Here is an 18,856-nt window from a genome sequence, read left to right on the forward strand (position 1 = left end):
AGAAGGCATGATATTATATGTTGAAAATCCTGAAAAAGCCATAGCAAAGCTACTAGAGCTAATAAACAAGTACAGCAAAGTGGCAGGGTACAATATCAACAGCCAAAACTCAGCAGTGTGTTTATATACTAGTGAAGAGCAATCTGAGGAGAAAATCAAGAAAAAAATTGTATTTACAATAGCAAGGAAAAGAATCAAATATTCAGGAATAAATTAAACTAACAACATAAAAGATGTATATGCAGAAAATTACAAGAAATTCCTAAAAGAAATTATGGAAGACCTAAATAAATGGAAGGGCAAACTGCAATCATGGACTGGAAGACTAAATATAGTTAGGATGTCAATTCTATCCTAATTGAATTACAGATTCAATGCAATACCAATTAAAATCCCAATAATTTACTTGGCTGATATAGAAAAGCCAATAACCAAATTTATTTGGAAGGGCAAAACAGCTAAATTCTTGAGAAAGAAAAAACGAAGAGGAGGTCCCACATTACCTGACTTTAAAGCATATTACAAAGCTACAGTGGTCCAAACAGCATAGAAATGGCATAAAGACAGACATAGTGATCAATGGAATCAAATTGAATTTTCAAAAATAAACCCTTTCATCTATGAACAACTGATCTTCTGATAAGGAGGTTAAGCCAACCCAACTGGGACAGATGAGTCTCTTCAATAAATGGTGTTTGGAGAACTGGATATTTATATGCAAAAGAATGAAAGGATCCATATCTCACACCCTATTCAAAAAATAATTCAAAATGAATGGAAGACCTAACATTAGAGCTAAGACCATAAACCTTTAGAATATAGGGAAATATATTACAAATCTTGTGATAGGAGGTGGCTTCCTACATCTTATACCTAAAGTGCAAGCAATGAAAGAAGGAATAGATAAATGGGATGTCTTCAAAATTAAACACTTTTGTGTATTAGAGAACTTTGTCAGGAAAGTAAAAAGGTGGCCTATGCAATGGGAGATGATATTTGGAAACAACGTATCAGATAAGTGTGTAATATCTAGAATATATAAGGAGATTTTACATCTCAACAACAATAAGACAAACAGCCCAACTAAAAAATGGGCAAAAGACATAAGTAGACACTTTTCAGAAGAGGATATACAAATGGATAAAAGGTATACGAAAAGATGCTCAATTTCACTGGCTTTTAGGGAAATGTAAAGCAAAACCACAATGAGATATCATCTTATACTCACTAGAATGGCTACTATCAAAAAATACATGTATATAAAAAACAAGTGCTAGAGAGGATGTGGAGAAAGAGGCACACTTATGCCTTGCTGGTGGGAATGTAAAATTGTACAACTGCTCTGGAAGTCATTTTGGTAGTTCCTCAGGAAGCTAATTACAGAATAGTCATATGATTTAGCAATTCCATTACCAGGTATATATTCAAAGGAACTGAAGGCAAAAATAAATGGACATTTGCACTCCAAAGTTTACAGCAGCATAATTTACGACTGCCAAGAAGACAGAAACAGTCCAAATGTCCTTCAATGGATGAGTGGGTAAACAAGCTATGATGTATACATACAATGGAATATTATGCAGCTCTGAGACACAGAATGAGTATGATACAGGGAGAAAGGCTGAGGGTACATACAATATCAGAAGGAAAGACAGAGGATAAAGACTGAGATGGTATAACTTAGGAATGCTAGAGTGGACAACGGTGATTAGATGTACAAATATAAGAATGTTTTTGCATGAGGACAAATGAATGTCAACATTGTAAGGTATTGAAAATGGGATGGCATACAGGAAAAAATGCAATCAAGGCAAGCTAGGGTTTATAGTCAACAGTAAGACTGTAATGTGTTTCTACTGAATGTAACAAAGGCATTAAGCCAAAACTAAATATCAACATGTGAAGGATACGGGGGAGGGGTACGGGATTCTTTACAGAAGAAAAGGAAATGTCTTCATATAGATATGGTGGCGAAGTCCTGTCTATATAATTATACCAGGAATCACTTATTTTTTACTTAAGTTGGATTGATTATATGATGTGCAACTAAAACTGGTAAAAATTATATTCATAATACTACTAACATATTATTTGTCTTTTTCACCCTCATCCTCTCATGAATATAAAAAGTGAGTGGAATTTAGCAGAGACTATATGACGTTTTTATCACAACATACTGCATGCAGAAGATATAAGAATTTAGCTGTTTTCTATTAAGCCAGACATTAAATACAATTTTAAAAATGTAATGCAATGCCACACTTCAAAATATATATTTTTTGGTTTTGAAAAATGTAGCAAATCCTTCATAACCCTGTTACTTCTATTAATGTAAGGGATTTAGTACTGCTATTTTAAATGATATAAATCATTTAATATTTTTAATTTTTCAAATTTAATTTTTAATAGACTAAATATCAATAGAGCTAAGCAATATAAACAAAAGCTTTTTGAGATCCTCAGGAATTTGGAATAGTTTAAAAGAAGTCTTAAGAACAAAAGACTTACTTCAGAACCACACTAGTAAAACATGTTAATTATTCTACATCAAAATTTCAAAGGATGCTGGAATCATTTGTGACGCAAATACAGGAAAAATAGTCTTTCCTCAGAAGATAACCTAATCAGATAAGTCTCATTTCTTGGGATTTAGACATATATCTGGAACAGGATTAGGAACAGAAATGAACTGGATCAGTCAAGTAACATCATCTGCAGAAAATCAAGAGTTAATGCTAACAGCAAAGGGGTTAGGAACAGAAATGAACTGGATGGGTCAAGTATACACCATCTGCATAGAGTCAAGAATTAATGCTAACAGCAAATGTCAAATTACAAATGCCATAAAGAATGAGTCCCATATGCACCAAAGCAAATTATAATTGTGTGAATAAAACTCAAAATTCACTTTTTCTCAGAACTGACTATGCAACAGGGCAATCAATATTTGCATAAACATTAATAGTTCTGCAAACAACATATAATATTGAAAAATATTAAGAAATACATGTACTCCAATATATCTCCCACACGCCAGCCTTCAGATCAAACTCCATTTATTTCTCAAGCATTTTTATATTAATCCTTCTCTTTCACCAATGACTATTACAATCAGGTCTCACTTCAAAAACTGAATTGAAAAGATTTTTTTTAGGATAGTGAAAGATAAAGAATCAAAACAGAGGAAATAGTAATAAAAATAATTCTCTGAACGAAGATCTAGCCCATACCATTACCTGAAACATCCATATATAATAAGGTACAGACAAAAAAAATTATTTACTGATCTACAAGATATATACTTCTAATAAAAATTTGCTATGTGCAAATATATGATGCTTATTAATGTGGAAGGCAAGAAACTAATATTTGAAAGTCTACAATTTGTGAAACATTGTACTAGGTATTTCATGTGTATTATTTCACAAATCCTCACACCAATATTATGAAGCAAATATTTTATAGACTAGAGAACTGAGGTTCATAGGAATTTAGTAATTTGTCCATGGCCAACAATAGGAAAGCAACAGAGACAGAATCTGAATTAAAATAAAAACCTTTCTGACTCCCAAACCTATACTCTTTCAACTCAAATACACCCATATATAACAGATATAATAAAAGTTGCTCTGTAAAAAGAAATTCCTATTAACAGCATTGCCAGTTAAGGTACTTCCTCAAAGAATCTGATGACATACTATAGGAATGGTAGACCCACATCGAAGAAAAAAACCTCAGAATTTATACCATTTTGCTTTGTGACTTTAGGAAACAACTCAGCATCAGTCTTATTTTATTTTCATCTAAGGGTACAACCCTATTTTATAGGAGTGTGAGGAAACAGGTGATGTCAGGGAGGCAAACCTGTTCTGGGTCCACAAAGAACAGGCACTTAAATATGGTAGTTTCACTGTTATAAGTACTACTATTTTCTAGGGGAAAAGCTTCTGTTGAAAAGCCATTAACTATTTGATCCCAATGGGACTAAACATACTGCTACAGTTCTAGCTATGGAATAGCAGCAACAGGATGTCTATACCAATAATGGACAAGTCTTGATTATGAAAATGAAATGGAATGGTTATGTTTTATTTGCTTCTAAGAGTTAAAAAACACTAATTTTAATAAATATTCTTAAATGTAAGTATCAAGAGTATAAAGAACCTTAATGATTCTGCAGTTCTATCAAATCCTAGGTATAATGACTACAACCACAGCAAAGAAATTACGAACACTCAGAGGACCAAAGAAGAAAAGTCCTTAGGAGACAGTAATTTAAGAGGTTCAAGGTAGGGCAGGAAAAGAGGATAGTATAGGGAAAAGCTAAGCAGCAGACTGTTTTATTAGTTCAACACTCAGAAAATCATAGATGTATTTTAAATGTAACTAATTCAATGCAGAAATATTAAAAAGTCACCTCCACCTCCCTGGCAATGTGAGACAGAAATCCTAAAATGAGTGGGACTCAGCATCAAGGGATTGAGAAAACCTTCTTTACCCAAAGGAGGAAGAGAGAAATGAGGCAAAATAGAGTATCAGTGGCTGAGAGATTTCAAACAGAGGTGAGAAGTTATCCTGGAGGTTATTCTTATGTATTAAATGGATACCTTCTTTTTAGTTTAAGGTGTATTAGAGTGGCAAGAGGGAAGTGCCTGAAACTGTACAGCTGTGTTCCAGGAGCCATGCTTCTTGAAGATGATTGTATAATGATAAAGCTTTCACAATGTGACTGTGTGATTGTGAAAACCTTGTGTCTGAGGCTCCTTTTATCTATGGTATGGACAGATGAGTACAAAATATGGATAAAAAATAAATAATAGGAGGAACAAATGTTAAAATAAATTGAGTAAATTGAAATACTAGTGACTCCAATGAAAGGAAGTGGTAAGCGGTACAGGGGGCAAAAATAAGGGGAAGAAAGGCTAAAGTATATTGGGTAGATGAAAATACTAGTGGTCAACAAGAGGGAGGGGTAAGGGATATGGTATCTATGAGTTTTTTCTTCTATTCTTTTTCTTTCTTTTTCTGGAGTGATCTGAATCTGATTGTTCTAAGAAATGATCATGGTGATGAATATACAACTATGTGATGATATTATGAATCACTGACTGTACACTAAATATGGAATGTTCCTATGTTAAGAACGTCTGTGTTTGTACGTTATTTTGTCAATAAAAATATTAAAAATAAAAAAGTCATTCCCAGAGAACCTCTTTTGTTGCTCAGATGTAGCCTCTTTCTCAATAAGCGAATACAGCAAGTAAACTCACTGCCCACCCCCTTTATGTGGGACAAGACTCCGAGGGTGTAAACCTTCCTGGTAACGTAGGACAGAAATTCTGGGATGAGCTGGGACTCGGCATCAAGAGATTCCCAATCAAAAGGGGAAGAGAGAAATGAGACAAAATAAAGTGTCAGTGGCTGAGAGATTTCAAACAGAGTAGAGAGGCTATCCAGGAGGTTATTCTTACGCATTATACAGATATCCTCTTTTTAGTTTATAATGTATTAGAGTGGCTAGAGGGAAGTACCTGAAAATGCAGAGCTGTGTTCCAGTAGCCATGTTTCTTGAAGATGATTGTATGAGATAGTTTTGCAATGTGACCGCGTGATTGTGAAATCACTATGGACAGATGAGCAAAAAATATGGATAAAAAAATAAATAATAGGAGGAACAAAGGTTAAAATAAATTGAGTAGATTGAAATACTAGTGGTCAATGAGAGGGAGGGGTTAGGAGTATGGTACGTATGAGTTTTTTCTTTTTTATTTCTTTTGCGGGAGAGATGCAAATGTTCAAAAAAATGATCATGGTGATGAATACAAAACTATGTGGTGATACTGTGAGCTACTAATTGTATACCACGTACAGAATGTTTGTATGTCAAGAATGTTTGTATGTTTGTTTGCTGTCTGCAATAAAAATTTTTTTTTTAATCATCTTCAACAAAGTCTAAAGGTTTTACCCTTTCCTTTATTTCTGTCAATCCCTTATGCTAGGATTCAGTACTCTCTAAAAGGGAAAGGCACTGCTTATAAAGAAACTGTTGAGAGCAAATGCCAAAGATTCTCCAACATATCTATGTTGGATCTACTTCTTGGCAAAGAAAGTACATACTGCAGTCAGACTTTCTGAATTTGAATCCTAGATTCACTTTCTATATATAATTTTGGGCAAATTTCCCAACATCCCTAAACCTCAGTTTGCCAATCAATAAAATACCTATATTCACCAGCAAAGCAGAAGTATCAAAATCGAGAAAAGCTTTTTTTTAATCATCTGAGGTTTGGGAAAAAAAAATCAAATATGGTCAACATGGTAAGAAGTGAAATTCTGTTAAGACTTTCTTATTCCTGTATCAGTATGTAATTGTGTTTATTCTTAATCAGATATGGGAGTGAAGGGGAAATGTCTCAGAGATAATCTTTCTAGTATTCATTGTTTCTAATGGTCTTTAATTTGGCATTGTTAAATCAAAGCACTGCTGTCAGGATTAAATGAAATAATACATATACAAAGCACTTAATATAATGCCTTATGTCATATGGTAAACACTTAAATGTCAGCCATCGTTATTATTACTATTGCCATTAGGATTATCATGAGCAAAACATTTCAGATTGGAATCGCCCTTGCATAGACTTTGTAGTAAATGTCATCATATACACATACTTTTTAATCTCATGCTTCCAACATTAGTTTAATTAACTAATGACTATGTCAAGAAATCTTATGTTGAAGAATAAAAAAATGGCTTTAGCATAAAAGTAGCTTTTTGTGTGTTTCTTTTAAGTTATATGTATAAAATATGCTCCCATGGTTCTGCTAAATTCCTGGAGCATACAGAATGGTTGTTTAAATATTCGTACTTCATAATCAGCAAAAGCTGAAAAAGGGATGGAAATTATGCTATCATATGAACTGATTATCCTTTTAACATCTTTCTAGGCTTAAGTGAGGAATTTAGAAGCAAACAAACAACAGCTAAGATATACAGCATACACTAAAGTGAAAACAACAATCGTCAAGACCAAGGTATGCAAACAACACTTTTCTACTGAAACATCATTCTAAAATTACACAGATAATTTGCTATAACAAAATAATATAATTGCATAGAAATGGATCTAATATGTATCACTTACACTGTAAAACAAAATATTTTCATAATGATTACTCATGCTCATATACAGAGAGGAAAACCAAAACATTGAGCACATGAGCCACTTAAAACTCTGTCACTCAAGCCATTGGCAGAAAGTGATTCATTTACACATTAGACTGCCCATTAAACCCTTGGTCGAAAAATCACTGAACAAGACCATACAGAGTCCAGTTGATACTCATTATCCGTGGTGGTTGTAGTCCATAAATTCACTGTGAGCACTGAATTAGCATATACTAAACCACTGCCAGTAGGATAAATATAGTTAGGTTCCTACAAAACTCAGGTGACATTTTCATCAAATGATCAACACATAATGTTGATGGGTATTTCCATTTAAAGAAACCTTATTTAATATATAGTCAATTCATTAACATTGAACTCACAGCCAATATTAATATAATTCGTGTCTGAAGAAGTCTATTTAACACAAAAGGCACAAAACATATCAGCCTTCTTGCACCTAGAAACACCAGAAAGCATCTCAGCACAATGCTTGGAAGCAATTTTAAATAGTGACATCACCAACAAAAAGCACAAAAATGCAAAAACTGTGGCACTAAATATACACAAAAAGGAAATTTAATTATAGTATGAGAGCCGAAACAAGAAAACAGAGCATTGACCTCTGTTGAGAATATACATGTTGGGCGTCTCAAATTTTTTGCAGCTCTACTAACGTTCACAAATGACACAAAAGTACAGAGGGTATTGATCTGGGGGTTATGGATATATTTTAACAAGTAGGCTAATCCACAAATCCAGGATCCACAAATAGTGAGGATCCACTGTATATCTACAGATTTTATAGTCGCTTATTACACACCTTTACAAGGAGGTATACTAGGCCTCACGTGACCTGGCCCTTGTCTACCTGCCCATCTTAATCTCTTGCCATATTCCCTTTGCCCCTGTACTCTTGTAAAGAACTGCATTTCTCTAAATATGCCACGTCCTTTCTCATGCCTAAAATATGCTCCCTACTTTTCTAGTCCACTTGATAAAGTTAAATCTAATCCTATTCAAGACTTTATTCAAGATTAACCTCCTCTATGAACTGCTTAACTCCTCTATGAACACTTTTCCTACCATACTAACCCCTCCAGTGAAACTGATGTGTCTCCTTTTTATTCACCCATTTTCTTTGTATATAGTTATCATCATACCTATGGCATTTGGATGCAGTTACTTGTTGAAATGCTTCCCAATGTCTCTGAGAATAAGGTTGCTATCTTCTTCATTCTTTTATTCCTGTATATTTTTTGAAACTTTTTACTATCAAAGTACTTAGAACATAGTAAGCATATAATAAATATATGATGGATGTATGTATATATAAATTCAGTTTGATCTTGCAATGAAACAGATTACAAAAAATCTCAAGAACAAGAAACATTCTCCCTCCGATAATCAAGCTCAGTTATATACTTAAAAACTGTGGTGAAGAACTAAAAAATGTAAACTCCCAACCAGACCATGAAAAGCAAAATAAGAGTTTTTATGGCTCACTCAGAAAATAAATTTTCCATTATTTAGATGTTTTTGAGTTTCTGCTTACCATAAACTTTTAGGGAAATTCCTAAGTGTTACATTATGATAAGGAAGTATCAATAAAATTTTCTTTATAAATCATAACTTTTAAAACAATATTATTATTTTCAGAGTGTTGGAGATTGTACACCAGCTCTGGTAAAAATTAAACCAAATGTATAACATCAAAATGAATAAAGCAGATCACAGAATTAATATACCACCTTCTAAAGTAAAGTTAAGCAGCATAATACCTATTTCTCACATTTGTTTAGTCTTTTGACACATAACTAACCAATTCCCTATATTACTTTCTCTCTGAGAAAATTACTTTTGTTCCTGCACTCCTCACACTCCATGTAATTGGAAAATTATTAATTCCAATAATAATAACAAAAACACCAAAAGAATAACAGGTACCATGTTATGAGTGTGCTACTTACCATTTATATACAAATATCTAATGCTTATACCAATTCCACAGTCTTGGTATTTGTATCCCCTTGAGTAGCTTAATCAACTGAGCCTCTGGGAGATTTACTTATATAAAGTTACATTACCAGTAAGTGGCAAGAGTATGACACTCTGATTTCAAATCCTCTGCCCTTTGTACAACAGTATGTCACCTTTCTTAATCAAGTATTATCCACCAAATTTGTTACTCATTAAATATATCCAGTACTAAAATTGGACTGACATTATTTTAAGCATGTATTAGGAAAAGAATATAACATGAATACTGAGAGGAAAACTAAAGCCCTTAAGATAAACATTCATCACTTTGAAAATCTAAATCAAATTGTGGCATGGAAACAAATTAAAATAGTGTCTACCTTTACATGGTATAAAAACATAAAGAAGCAATTTTTCAATTGAACAAATGATCTAAAAATATCAAATAGTCAAATTATTTCTAAATTAATCTGCTGTTTAAGGCTTATTGTTTCAAACACATGTATTACTTTAAAATGTTTCTATATTAAATAAATATTTCTATATAAGTAAGTCACAACATATGTATTCACATATAAGATACATTTTTAATTTTTTAGTTTACTATTTTTTCATGAAAGAAAATGATATATAAACGTTAATAGTTATGACTAAAGTGGCCATTAATTTATCATTCAAACCAATACACATTTGAGAGTAGAAGGAGCACTACTATTTTGACAGAACAACAGATTTAACTAGGACTGTTTCTGTCAACTATAATGTATGGACAACTTTACTACTGCCCTGACTTCTCTAGTATTCATTTCACTCACAGTCTTCCTATAACTACCCAAAGGAAAAGCACATACATACCTGCTATATAAAAACATTTGACTACTGTAGCACAATATTAAAGGGGTACTTTTTCTTTGCTAATTACCTAAGCTAAAAAAAAAAAAAAGGCTATTTCATTAAGATAGTTCGCATTAATATAAAACTTCAATATCTTCAAATGTACCTCATTCTGAAGTTCATCACCACTTTTAACAGAAGCGAGCATATCATATAAAGTACAGCAAAGATCTTCTATTCTTGGTGCTTCAGCCATTCCTTTTAAAGTTGTATTTAAGTACTTCCCAACTTCACACCACAAAAAGGAACCATTTGTTTTTTCCACAGGCTTGAGCTCTGGGGTGTAATGCTCCTGAAGACGTTCATTCAGAAACTTCTTGTAATCTAGGCTTATAATATTCTGGGCATCACCATTTATTGGCAGTTCATCGACGTGGTCCAAATCATGCATGTCAAATGAAAATGCTATGTTTTTACCAAATAAAACTCTATCACCATTTTCCTCATCTGTCATCTGGACAAAAGCAGTAAGATCATCTTCACTAAAATAAGAAGTAATTCGACTAATAGCATTACAAGCTGCAGTGGCAGATGATGATGGAAAGGGACCAAACATCTGTCTGATAGCCTTTGTTTCCTTGTGACCAACAGAGTCCTTTAAGTGAAATGTCTTGAAAAGAAATGCGGCCCCACTTTCAACTGCTTCTCTCCCATTATCTGCTCCAACTATTCAAAGACAAAAGAAACATTATTAGCTCAATTAAACTATGGTTCAAGTTATCATTTTCAAAAAACAACCACAAATTTTCTTGGAGCAATTCCAACAGACAAAACATGCTAATAAAGATAACCAGTTTAAGACCAGAAAATATCCCTTTAAATCCATTCTCAGTTCTCAAAGAACTATATTAGGAAAATAAGTCATTATCAATAATCATTCCATATTTATGTGCAAAAACTACCTAATAACAAATCTTTGCCTCCTCTTTCTAAAACCAATTTGAAACATCAGCTAAAACATTTAAAACCAGTAAAGACAAACAGGAAGATACAAAAAAAAAAGTTTAAAACATTTAAAACTGGACGGGCCACCATGGTTCAGTAGGCAGAGTTCCCGCCTGCCATGCTGGAGACCCAGGTTCAATTCTCCATGCTTGCCCATGCAAAACAAAAACAAAAACAAAACATTTAACATCATCAAGGATGAATCTAAATAGAAACTTCACAAATTAAAATTACTCATATTGTAAAATGTAAAAAACAGAAGAGCTGTTTAAAACAAGCCAGAAGGAAAATTTTACCAAAGTAAGAGGACATAAAGGATCTATTTCTAATTTTTCTTTATTAGAGAACCGCCTCAAATGAAAGAAAAGAAGTTGCATTTGTGCTACAGGATCAAAGAATATTCTCAAATCTTAGACCACAAAAAGGAATTTAAATCTTTAAGAGCTTCCAAAAATCAATGTGATTTAATCTAAGGTAATACTGGAGAAGTTAATAATGTAACTAACACTAGCTCCTCCAGAAAGCATAACTCCAATTATATCATTACTCACAAATATCAAATGGCTTCCTATGGCCCAGGAATGAAACCAAACCTCCTATGCTTTGTTTTCAAGGCACTCTGAGAGCTGACACCACCTTTTCTTTGCCGGTCTTACTGGCACCTATATATTTCCTGCTCCGGCCAATAAGGATTTCTTAACAACTAAAAATTAGGTCCTGTCCTATTCTATGCCTATCTCCATGCCTTTATTTATCCTTTTCAGTATCTCTGATTGTTCAAATCCTATCCAGATTTCAGGACCCAGTTCAACTGTCTCTTTCAAAGTAAGTATAGTATTGAGTCCACTGTTGCATTTTCTCACTGTATCTTGCCAAAAATAGGAAGCTTAAAAGATTTATTAAACTGAACCCAGGTCTCACTGACACCATACTGCCTGAGTGTGTAGAAAACTAACAGTTTATATGAGTGATGATAAGCAATCTGACAATGTCTATTAACCCCAATTTCAAGTAAGAAATCTAAATAAAGAATTTATAGATTTCATATATAGAATGATATATGAATCATCCTTCTAGTAGGTTGGAAAATAGGTGACAAAAAGCTATAAATATAATAATGTTTTTAATTTAATTCAATAGCATTTATGTACATTTTGTCTATCCTGTTTATACATGATTCTTGGAACTTAGCTTTAGGGTAGCTCAGGGATTGATGCCATTCTACAGATAATTCAACAGGGTTGAGACAACTGAAACTAAATCTGACTAAAAATTGGGTTCATACTTATAAACTATAACTGTGAACATGTACTGTCTTATAGAAATGATGTTACTATCATATTACTTTTTGGAATTTTTTTTAACAATTTACTAAGAATTTCATATTTAATTGTCTCACTTGGTCCTAACAAAAACATTACTTCCATGTTATAGATGATAAAATAGAGGCATAGAGTTTAAATGATCTGGGATAAATGAAACAGCAATTAAGTGAATGACTAAGACTCAAACCAGTCTTCCTAACTCCTAAACAAAGTTCTTCCCACTATATCACATTGAGTCCCTGTAAATTCTTTGAAAGTAGATGTATTTTTAATTATAATTCATTAAAAAAAATAAGCTTAGAAAATAAAGTAATAAATGTGAGAATAGTTTTAATTGCTGAAAATGGGATTGCCTTAAATATACATCATTAGGTCATGAGTTAAATTATGGCACATCATATAATGCACTCAATAAATATAATGAATGTACCCACATAACTTTGCTGTAAAATAAAATTTATAATATATTGTGGGAGAAAAAATAAGGTATGAGACTGTTTCTGAAGAAAGAGAAAACAATCGCAGACTCAGAAACATTTTCAAGGATTTAAAACAAACTTTTCTGAAGTATCAAATTTTTAATGAGTATTGACTTATGTTTACAAAATTTCAAAAATTACATACAAATATTTTTAAAAAATTTAAATTAGTAGAGTAGTGGTGCCTCATAAATGTTAATCTCCTTACCTAATTACTAACTCTTCTGTTGAGTCTACATTTTTAGTTGGGCTCATAATACACACTCACACCACAGAGAGGTGCTTCTCAAAACTCAATTCATTGCGCCACTCCAGGTCTGGATGTACAAATTTTTGAAAAGCACCAGCAAACAGAATTGGTCACATAAAGAGAAAAGATTACTGCATTCTCAAAGTAAGGAACTTTTCCTGCATGCTAAAACACCCACATTGACCCTCCTTCTTGTCACTCCTCCATCCCCCCAACACACATGCATGTGTCTGCTGCCTGACATGAAACCTGCATTCCAGTGTTCCATCACCATGTGATGACATCGCCCGCCAGAATGGATTAGCTGCTGGCAGCATGCCCCAAGGAGAATACAACTCCAGGGATGTAAAAGCCACTTCAATTTGCTGGTCATCTCACCCATGAAGTCAGAAATCAGAATATATGCTCTTATAGTGACTGACTGCTTTTAAAGTATTTAAACGTTTGAAAAGACTGAATGCAATCAGTAGTCTAATGTATAAAAGCTGTGGCAGGCCCCACCCCCAATCAATAAAAATGGAATTTGGAGGGAAACCTATGAACTTCATCAGATGGCCAAACCATCCTGCAAATTAACAGGACATATCAGAGGAATGGGGATGGTCTCAGAAAACGTAAAGATTACTACCTGGATATGTAATTTTCTATTCATAAAATACTGAACAAGATAGACTTTAAAACAGAAAACTGGCATACACACCTTAGCACCTCAATTACCACAAAGTTCAAAGGATGCATGTAGAAGGTTGCTGGAATAATTTTTATTTATAATAAATACTTGTCCTGCCTACTTCACAGTTTACAGTGAGAGCAAATGAGATGTATTTGAAATTCACAATGAATGCAAAACAGTTACCAAAATACTATGAAAATGTCAAAAAAAAAAAAGTGAAAAAAGCTTGCCATACTGTTAAGTGGCAGAGCCAGGATTAGAAATCAATTTGGCTGGCTGGCTGGCACTCTTTCATTATACCAGTCATTTCAAACTTTTGAAAAACTAAACCTTACACAGAACCTAAATATATAAAAATATTTAAGTGGTGATTTGTTATTGTAAGATTATAAAACACAACTTTTAAATGAGTTATGAACGTTGACTACAATCTTAAATCACTCAACCAATTTATTTCCATATTTTCTTAGATTGTAAAATATTAAGAACTATGAAATTGCAAATGGTAACTTCTAATTGAGGAAATTATTGAAAAAGGATGAATAAGAAATTTTAATCAATAATTGAATAACAAACTTTCGACTGCTTCCATCCTTAATTAATACATATTTAATCTGAAAGTTGTCAACAAATGAGTTCCTTGAATAGTGAAATCCCCATTGTTCAGTAAAAAATATTTTACAAATATATCTTTTAAGCTTATGTATAAATATTTAAATGTTCAAAGCAGTCAGAATTTAGTTTGTGGTTCATATTATATCCAATTTTAAATGTTAATTTCACCCTGATACTTGATCTGCAACTGTAATATATTATAACTCTATGTTTTAATAAATTTAAGTATATTCCATTTGTTAAAAATATCAGCAAGAAGGGATACAGACTGTGCAACAGGACTGGATACAAAAACTCAGAAATGGACAGCACAATACTACCTAATTGTAATGTAATTATGTTAAAACATTGAATGAAGCTGCATGTGAGGTAGTTTTTTGTTTTTTTTCTCTCTATTATCGTTTTATTTCTTTTTCTGTTGTCTTTTTATTTCTTTTTCTAAATCGATGCAAATGTACTAAGAAATGATGAATATGCAACTATGTGATATTAAGAATTACCGATTGTATATGTAGAATGGGATGATTTCTAAATGTTTTGTTAGTTAAATTTTTTTTAGTTAATAAAAAAAAAAGAAAGAAAAAAAATATCAGCAAGACAGGCAAGGTGGTATAAACATTTCATATTTGAATAGAGATTGCTTAAACTATTTTCTTTATCTGGCAATAATTACTTCTTTCACAAATATGCAAAATATTTTTAACAGCTATAACAGCTTTACATGTAATAAAAGACAAAAATAATGACTCTACTAAAATATGCACTATCTCATGTTCCCATCATGTTTCCCTCTCTATTTTCATCTCTAGTACCTGTTCATGTAAATTTTGAACATGTATAATTACAAGGTGTGGAATCTAAAATTGTCATAAGAATCTTGCAAGTATATTCTTCAGTTTACAAGGAGAAAAACTCAGAAACAGATGTTAAATACTGAGGCTACAAGAGCCAGATTATTTTCTGTGCATTATACCATCTTTCAACTAATCACCAAATTATGAAAACAAAGTTATTAAATAATAGAGGTAAACATTTACCATGCGGTTTTTGAGGGAATGAACTCAATTTATGTAATATAAATTTAAAATTCTTAAGACATATATCTTAAAGTAATGAGCTGCATGGATTTTAGAGCATAACTCTTAAACTGTGCATCAAAACAACTCCAGTAGTAAAGAAATGTTCAATATGGTAATGTAAACACTAAGTTTTTTACATTAAAATTGCTTAAATATTAATTATTCCCACACCTTTATAAAAATTACCACCTTCAGGTTGAGGAAATAATTAAAGGAAAGCAAAAAGAGAAACATATTTGAGAAACAGTAGTAATATAAAGGATTAAAAATAGTCTAAGACCCTTCACTTCCCTATGTTTTAAAGCCAGCCATTTAATTTTATGTATATTCATTACAAAATGTGACTACTCATCTTACCGTGTAAACTTTTAAGCCAGCATCCAGCCACTATATTACCATTTCTAGTACTATAAAATCTTACATCAAATTACAACTTGACTTCCTCAGAAACCAAATGGCTAACATAAAAGTCTCAATTAAGATTTACATACAAAAGCTTTCTATAATAAAACCATTATTTTGAGCATCAGTAAGGAAATAAACTGTATCATTAAATAAATCACATAGCTCCTTGAGATTTAACGCCATTTAGATATTTTTAATAAGTCCCAAGAAAAAAATTCCTCAAAAAATATTTAAAGTAAATTTCATCAGTGGTATATCCATATAGCAGGTGCTTAGTTATATTGAACTTCGTAACACTAAAAAGAAAATCAACTGAAATCTTAAAACTGCCTCTATTATGGAATATATATTTTCTTATGCTTAAGGAATCATAATTAATCTTTAAATGAAGAATAAACTAAAGCAAACTGTCAGGAAATCTTGATTCTATTTTCCAACTCTGCCATTGATACAATATCCATTCCATTAATAGTTCCATTTTCCATATTTCCAAAAGCGGTTACAAGACCAAAGTCATTCAGTTGTTTTTTTTTTTTAATTTCTCTTGAGAAACAGACATAAATATAATATGTTCTCTCTGAAATATTCAAAACACTATGCAATTCAGTTCAACGTCTCCTTGTCTGTGAATGCTTGCCGGACATCCCCAAGCAAAGTTCCCTTGTTCTGTGTTTTGTTTTCATGCCACCATCACAAAATGTTTGGGCACATACAACTATCATAACATTCAACCTGCATACAGCAACTTTTTGTCACGAATGGCTTGCTAGTGGTACGTCTACATTATAATATTACTCATTGACAGCCATTTACCACGTGCACTCTAGGTACTCAGTAGTATTGCTTCACCTTACCACACCTATATAAAGTAAGAATTACCATCAACATATCAGAAATGAGAAAACAGATTTAGTGGTACTAATTAGATATCCACTAATACAGAACTGAATTTGTTCATACATATAATCGATAACTTGAATTGTGGAACTAGCTTTAGGGCTTGTTAAGAGCAGGGAGAATATCTTTTTCTTCTCCAGTAATGTTTGGTATATAGCAGGCAGAGAATAAAAAAAAAATGAGGAAGAAAAGTGGAATTCAAAAAATGTAACTAAATAGGATTGAAATAAAAAATATAAATAAATGGAAAAACAGTATTCACTAGATAAAGAGATAAATACTTTGGGCGTGATTAAATTTAAAAAATAAACAAGAAAAAAGACATTTAAAGAACGTATTCCATTGTAAGACTCACAACTTCTAAGAGTCCTACTTTTTCATATAAAAAAGTGAAAGGATTAGGCAAGATATACCCTGATGTCCCCTTCAGCTTAAAATACTATTGCTTTGATTAATCAATATGCACAGTCTTAAATGAGTATCTCAAAAACTGAAATAAGTGATCGCTTTTTTCTTTATTCTCCTGCCATGCCTTTTTGGTAAATTATACCAAAATCACCTGTGCTAAAAGATAACAAAAACATTCTGCCCCCAAGACTAATTTTTTCAAAGCTATACTTTTGCAATATCAGCATCATTTTCATCCAGAAAGAGTGGCTGACTAAAATTCAACTATTAGTTTCATTCAATGCTATCATATTCAACTTAAGCATCACACTAAAAAGTAGGTCCAACAGACCATTTGTCTAAATCCGACCTTAAGATTTTATTTGCCACAGAAAATATTCTTTTGAGGCCCTGCATCTCAAAATAATCAATTCCTTAAACTTGTCACAAGATTAGTCCCTAAGTAAGAATCAGATGTTTCACCAGTAAATAAGACCCCTAAGACTACATTTAATATTTAAAGCAATAGTTTTATGACTTGTATCCAGAGGAAATTGGGGATGTAGTTTAAATGATAATTTATTAAATCTTGTCACATCATTTGTATGAAGAAATGATTTAATCACAGTATTGAATTAGCTTGAAATTTTATTTCTATTTTCACAAAGCTATCTGGGACATTTTTATAATAGAACTGAAGAAGACAACAGACAGTCCATATAGTTTTTAAAAAGTACTTTACTCAGACCCTGGTGGTCCCAACATCTTAAAAATGAAGACAGGGCGGGCCACGGTGGCTCAGTAGGTAAGAGTGCTTGCCTGCCATGCCCAAGGACCCGGGTTCGATTCCCGGTGCCTGCCCATGTATAAAAAAAAAAAAAATGTCAAAAAAAAAAAAAAAAAAAATGAAGACAATGAGGCCCAAAAGGCTGAAGCCAAGGTGACAAAGGTAAACCAAAGCCTTTGTACCTTCCAATGGATCTTGCTAGATCTATATTCTTAAAAGTAATGTGACTCTATGTCAAGTGCTATCACAAATCTCATTAAATTGTGCTATATTTCCCATAGGCTTGAGCAAACTTAAGTTTTGACTACAGCCTTAAGAAGATCATCTGAAACTGCAAAACACATGACATTTCGTACTTTTATAATTTAAAACAATAAGGTCATTCAATTCAATATTATACTAGATTATGGACCAATGATATTTAAGTAACCTATCAAAAAAGTCAAAATAAGTGAAGAAAAAATTTAAAGATGTGATTACCATACATAAGAAGTCTTCAAGTCTATATGGCCTAGAACAGAAATACCCCCTAAAGTTGAAATAGGGAAGAAAATTGCCAACCAGCACATGTAAGGTATAATGAAATAATAATCTAAATTCTCCTTCTACTAAGTCATCACCTAGGAAGACTTTTTCATTTATTTATCCAGTGAATCTTTATTAAGATGCTAAAATACGCCAGGCATTATTCTCAGCATAGGGGACAGCATGTTGAACAAGAAAAATAAGATCCTTATTCTCATACAATTTGCATTGTAGTGGCAAAATTCAGGCAATAAACAAACAAATAAAATATCAGATAATGATAAATGTCATGAAGAAAGTATTAAGGAGGATTACTGAAGCATGACTGGGTGAGAACTTGAAATTAGATTATCAGTTAAAGTCTCACTGAGGAAATGATTTTTAAGTCGTAATCAGAATGAGAAGAAAAGACCCATGATACTAAGATTAAGACTGAACATTCCCAGC

At 32.4% G+C, this 18,856-nt stretch overlaps 1 protein-coding gene across 4 annotated transcripts in view; it reads right to left on the bottom strand.

Annotated features, from left to right (window-relative positions):
* ASCC3 (activating signal cointegrator 1 complex subunit 3) overlaps positions 1 to 18,856 on the bottom strand; it is a 439,851-nt gene that overhangs the window by 389,291 nt on the left and 31,704 nt on the right. For 3 of the 4 annotated variants that reach the window (XM_077162486.1, XM_077162490.1, XM_077162489.1), the window contains exon 4: positions 10,149 to 10,708. In XM_077162486.1, coding sequence (XP_077018601.1) covers positions 10,149 to 10,708 — 560 coding nt within the window. Of the gene's footprint in view, positions 1 to 10,148; positions 10,709 to 18,856 lie in introns of those variants that run through there. The other variant, XM_077162488.1, reaches the window with a different exon arrangement.

Source organism: Tamandua tetradactyla, chromosome 5 (genome assembly GCF_023851605.1).
Source record: "Tamandua tetradactyla isolate mTamTet1 chromosome 5, mTamTet1.pri, whole genome shotgun sequence".
NCBI lineage: Eukaryota > Metazoa > Chordata > Mammalia > Pilosa > Myrmecophagidae > Tamandua > Tamandua tetradactyla.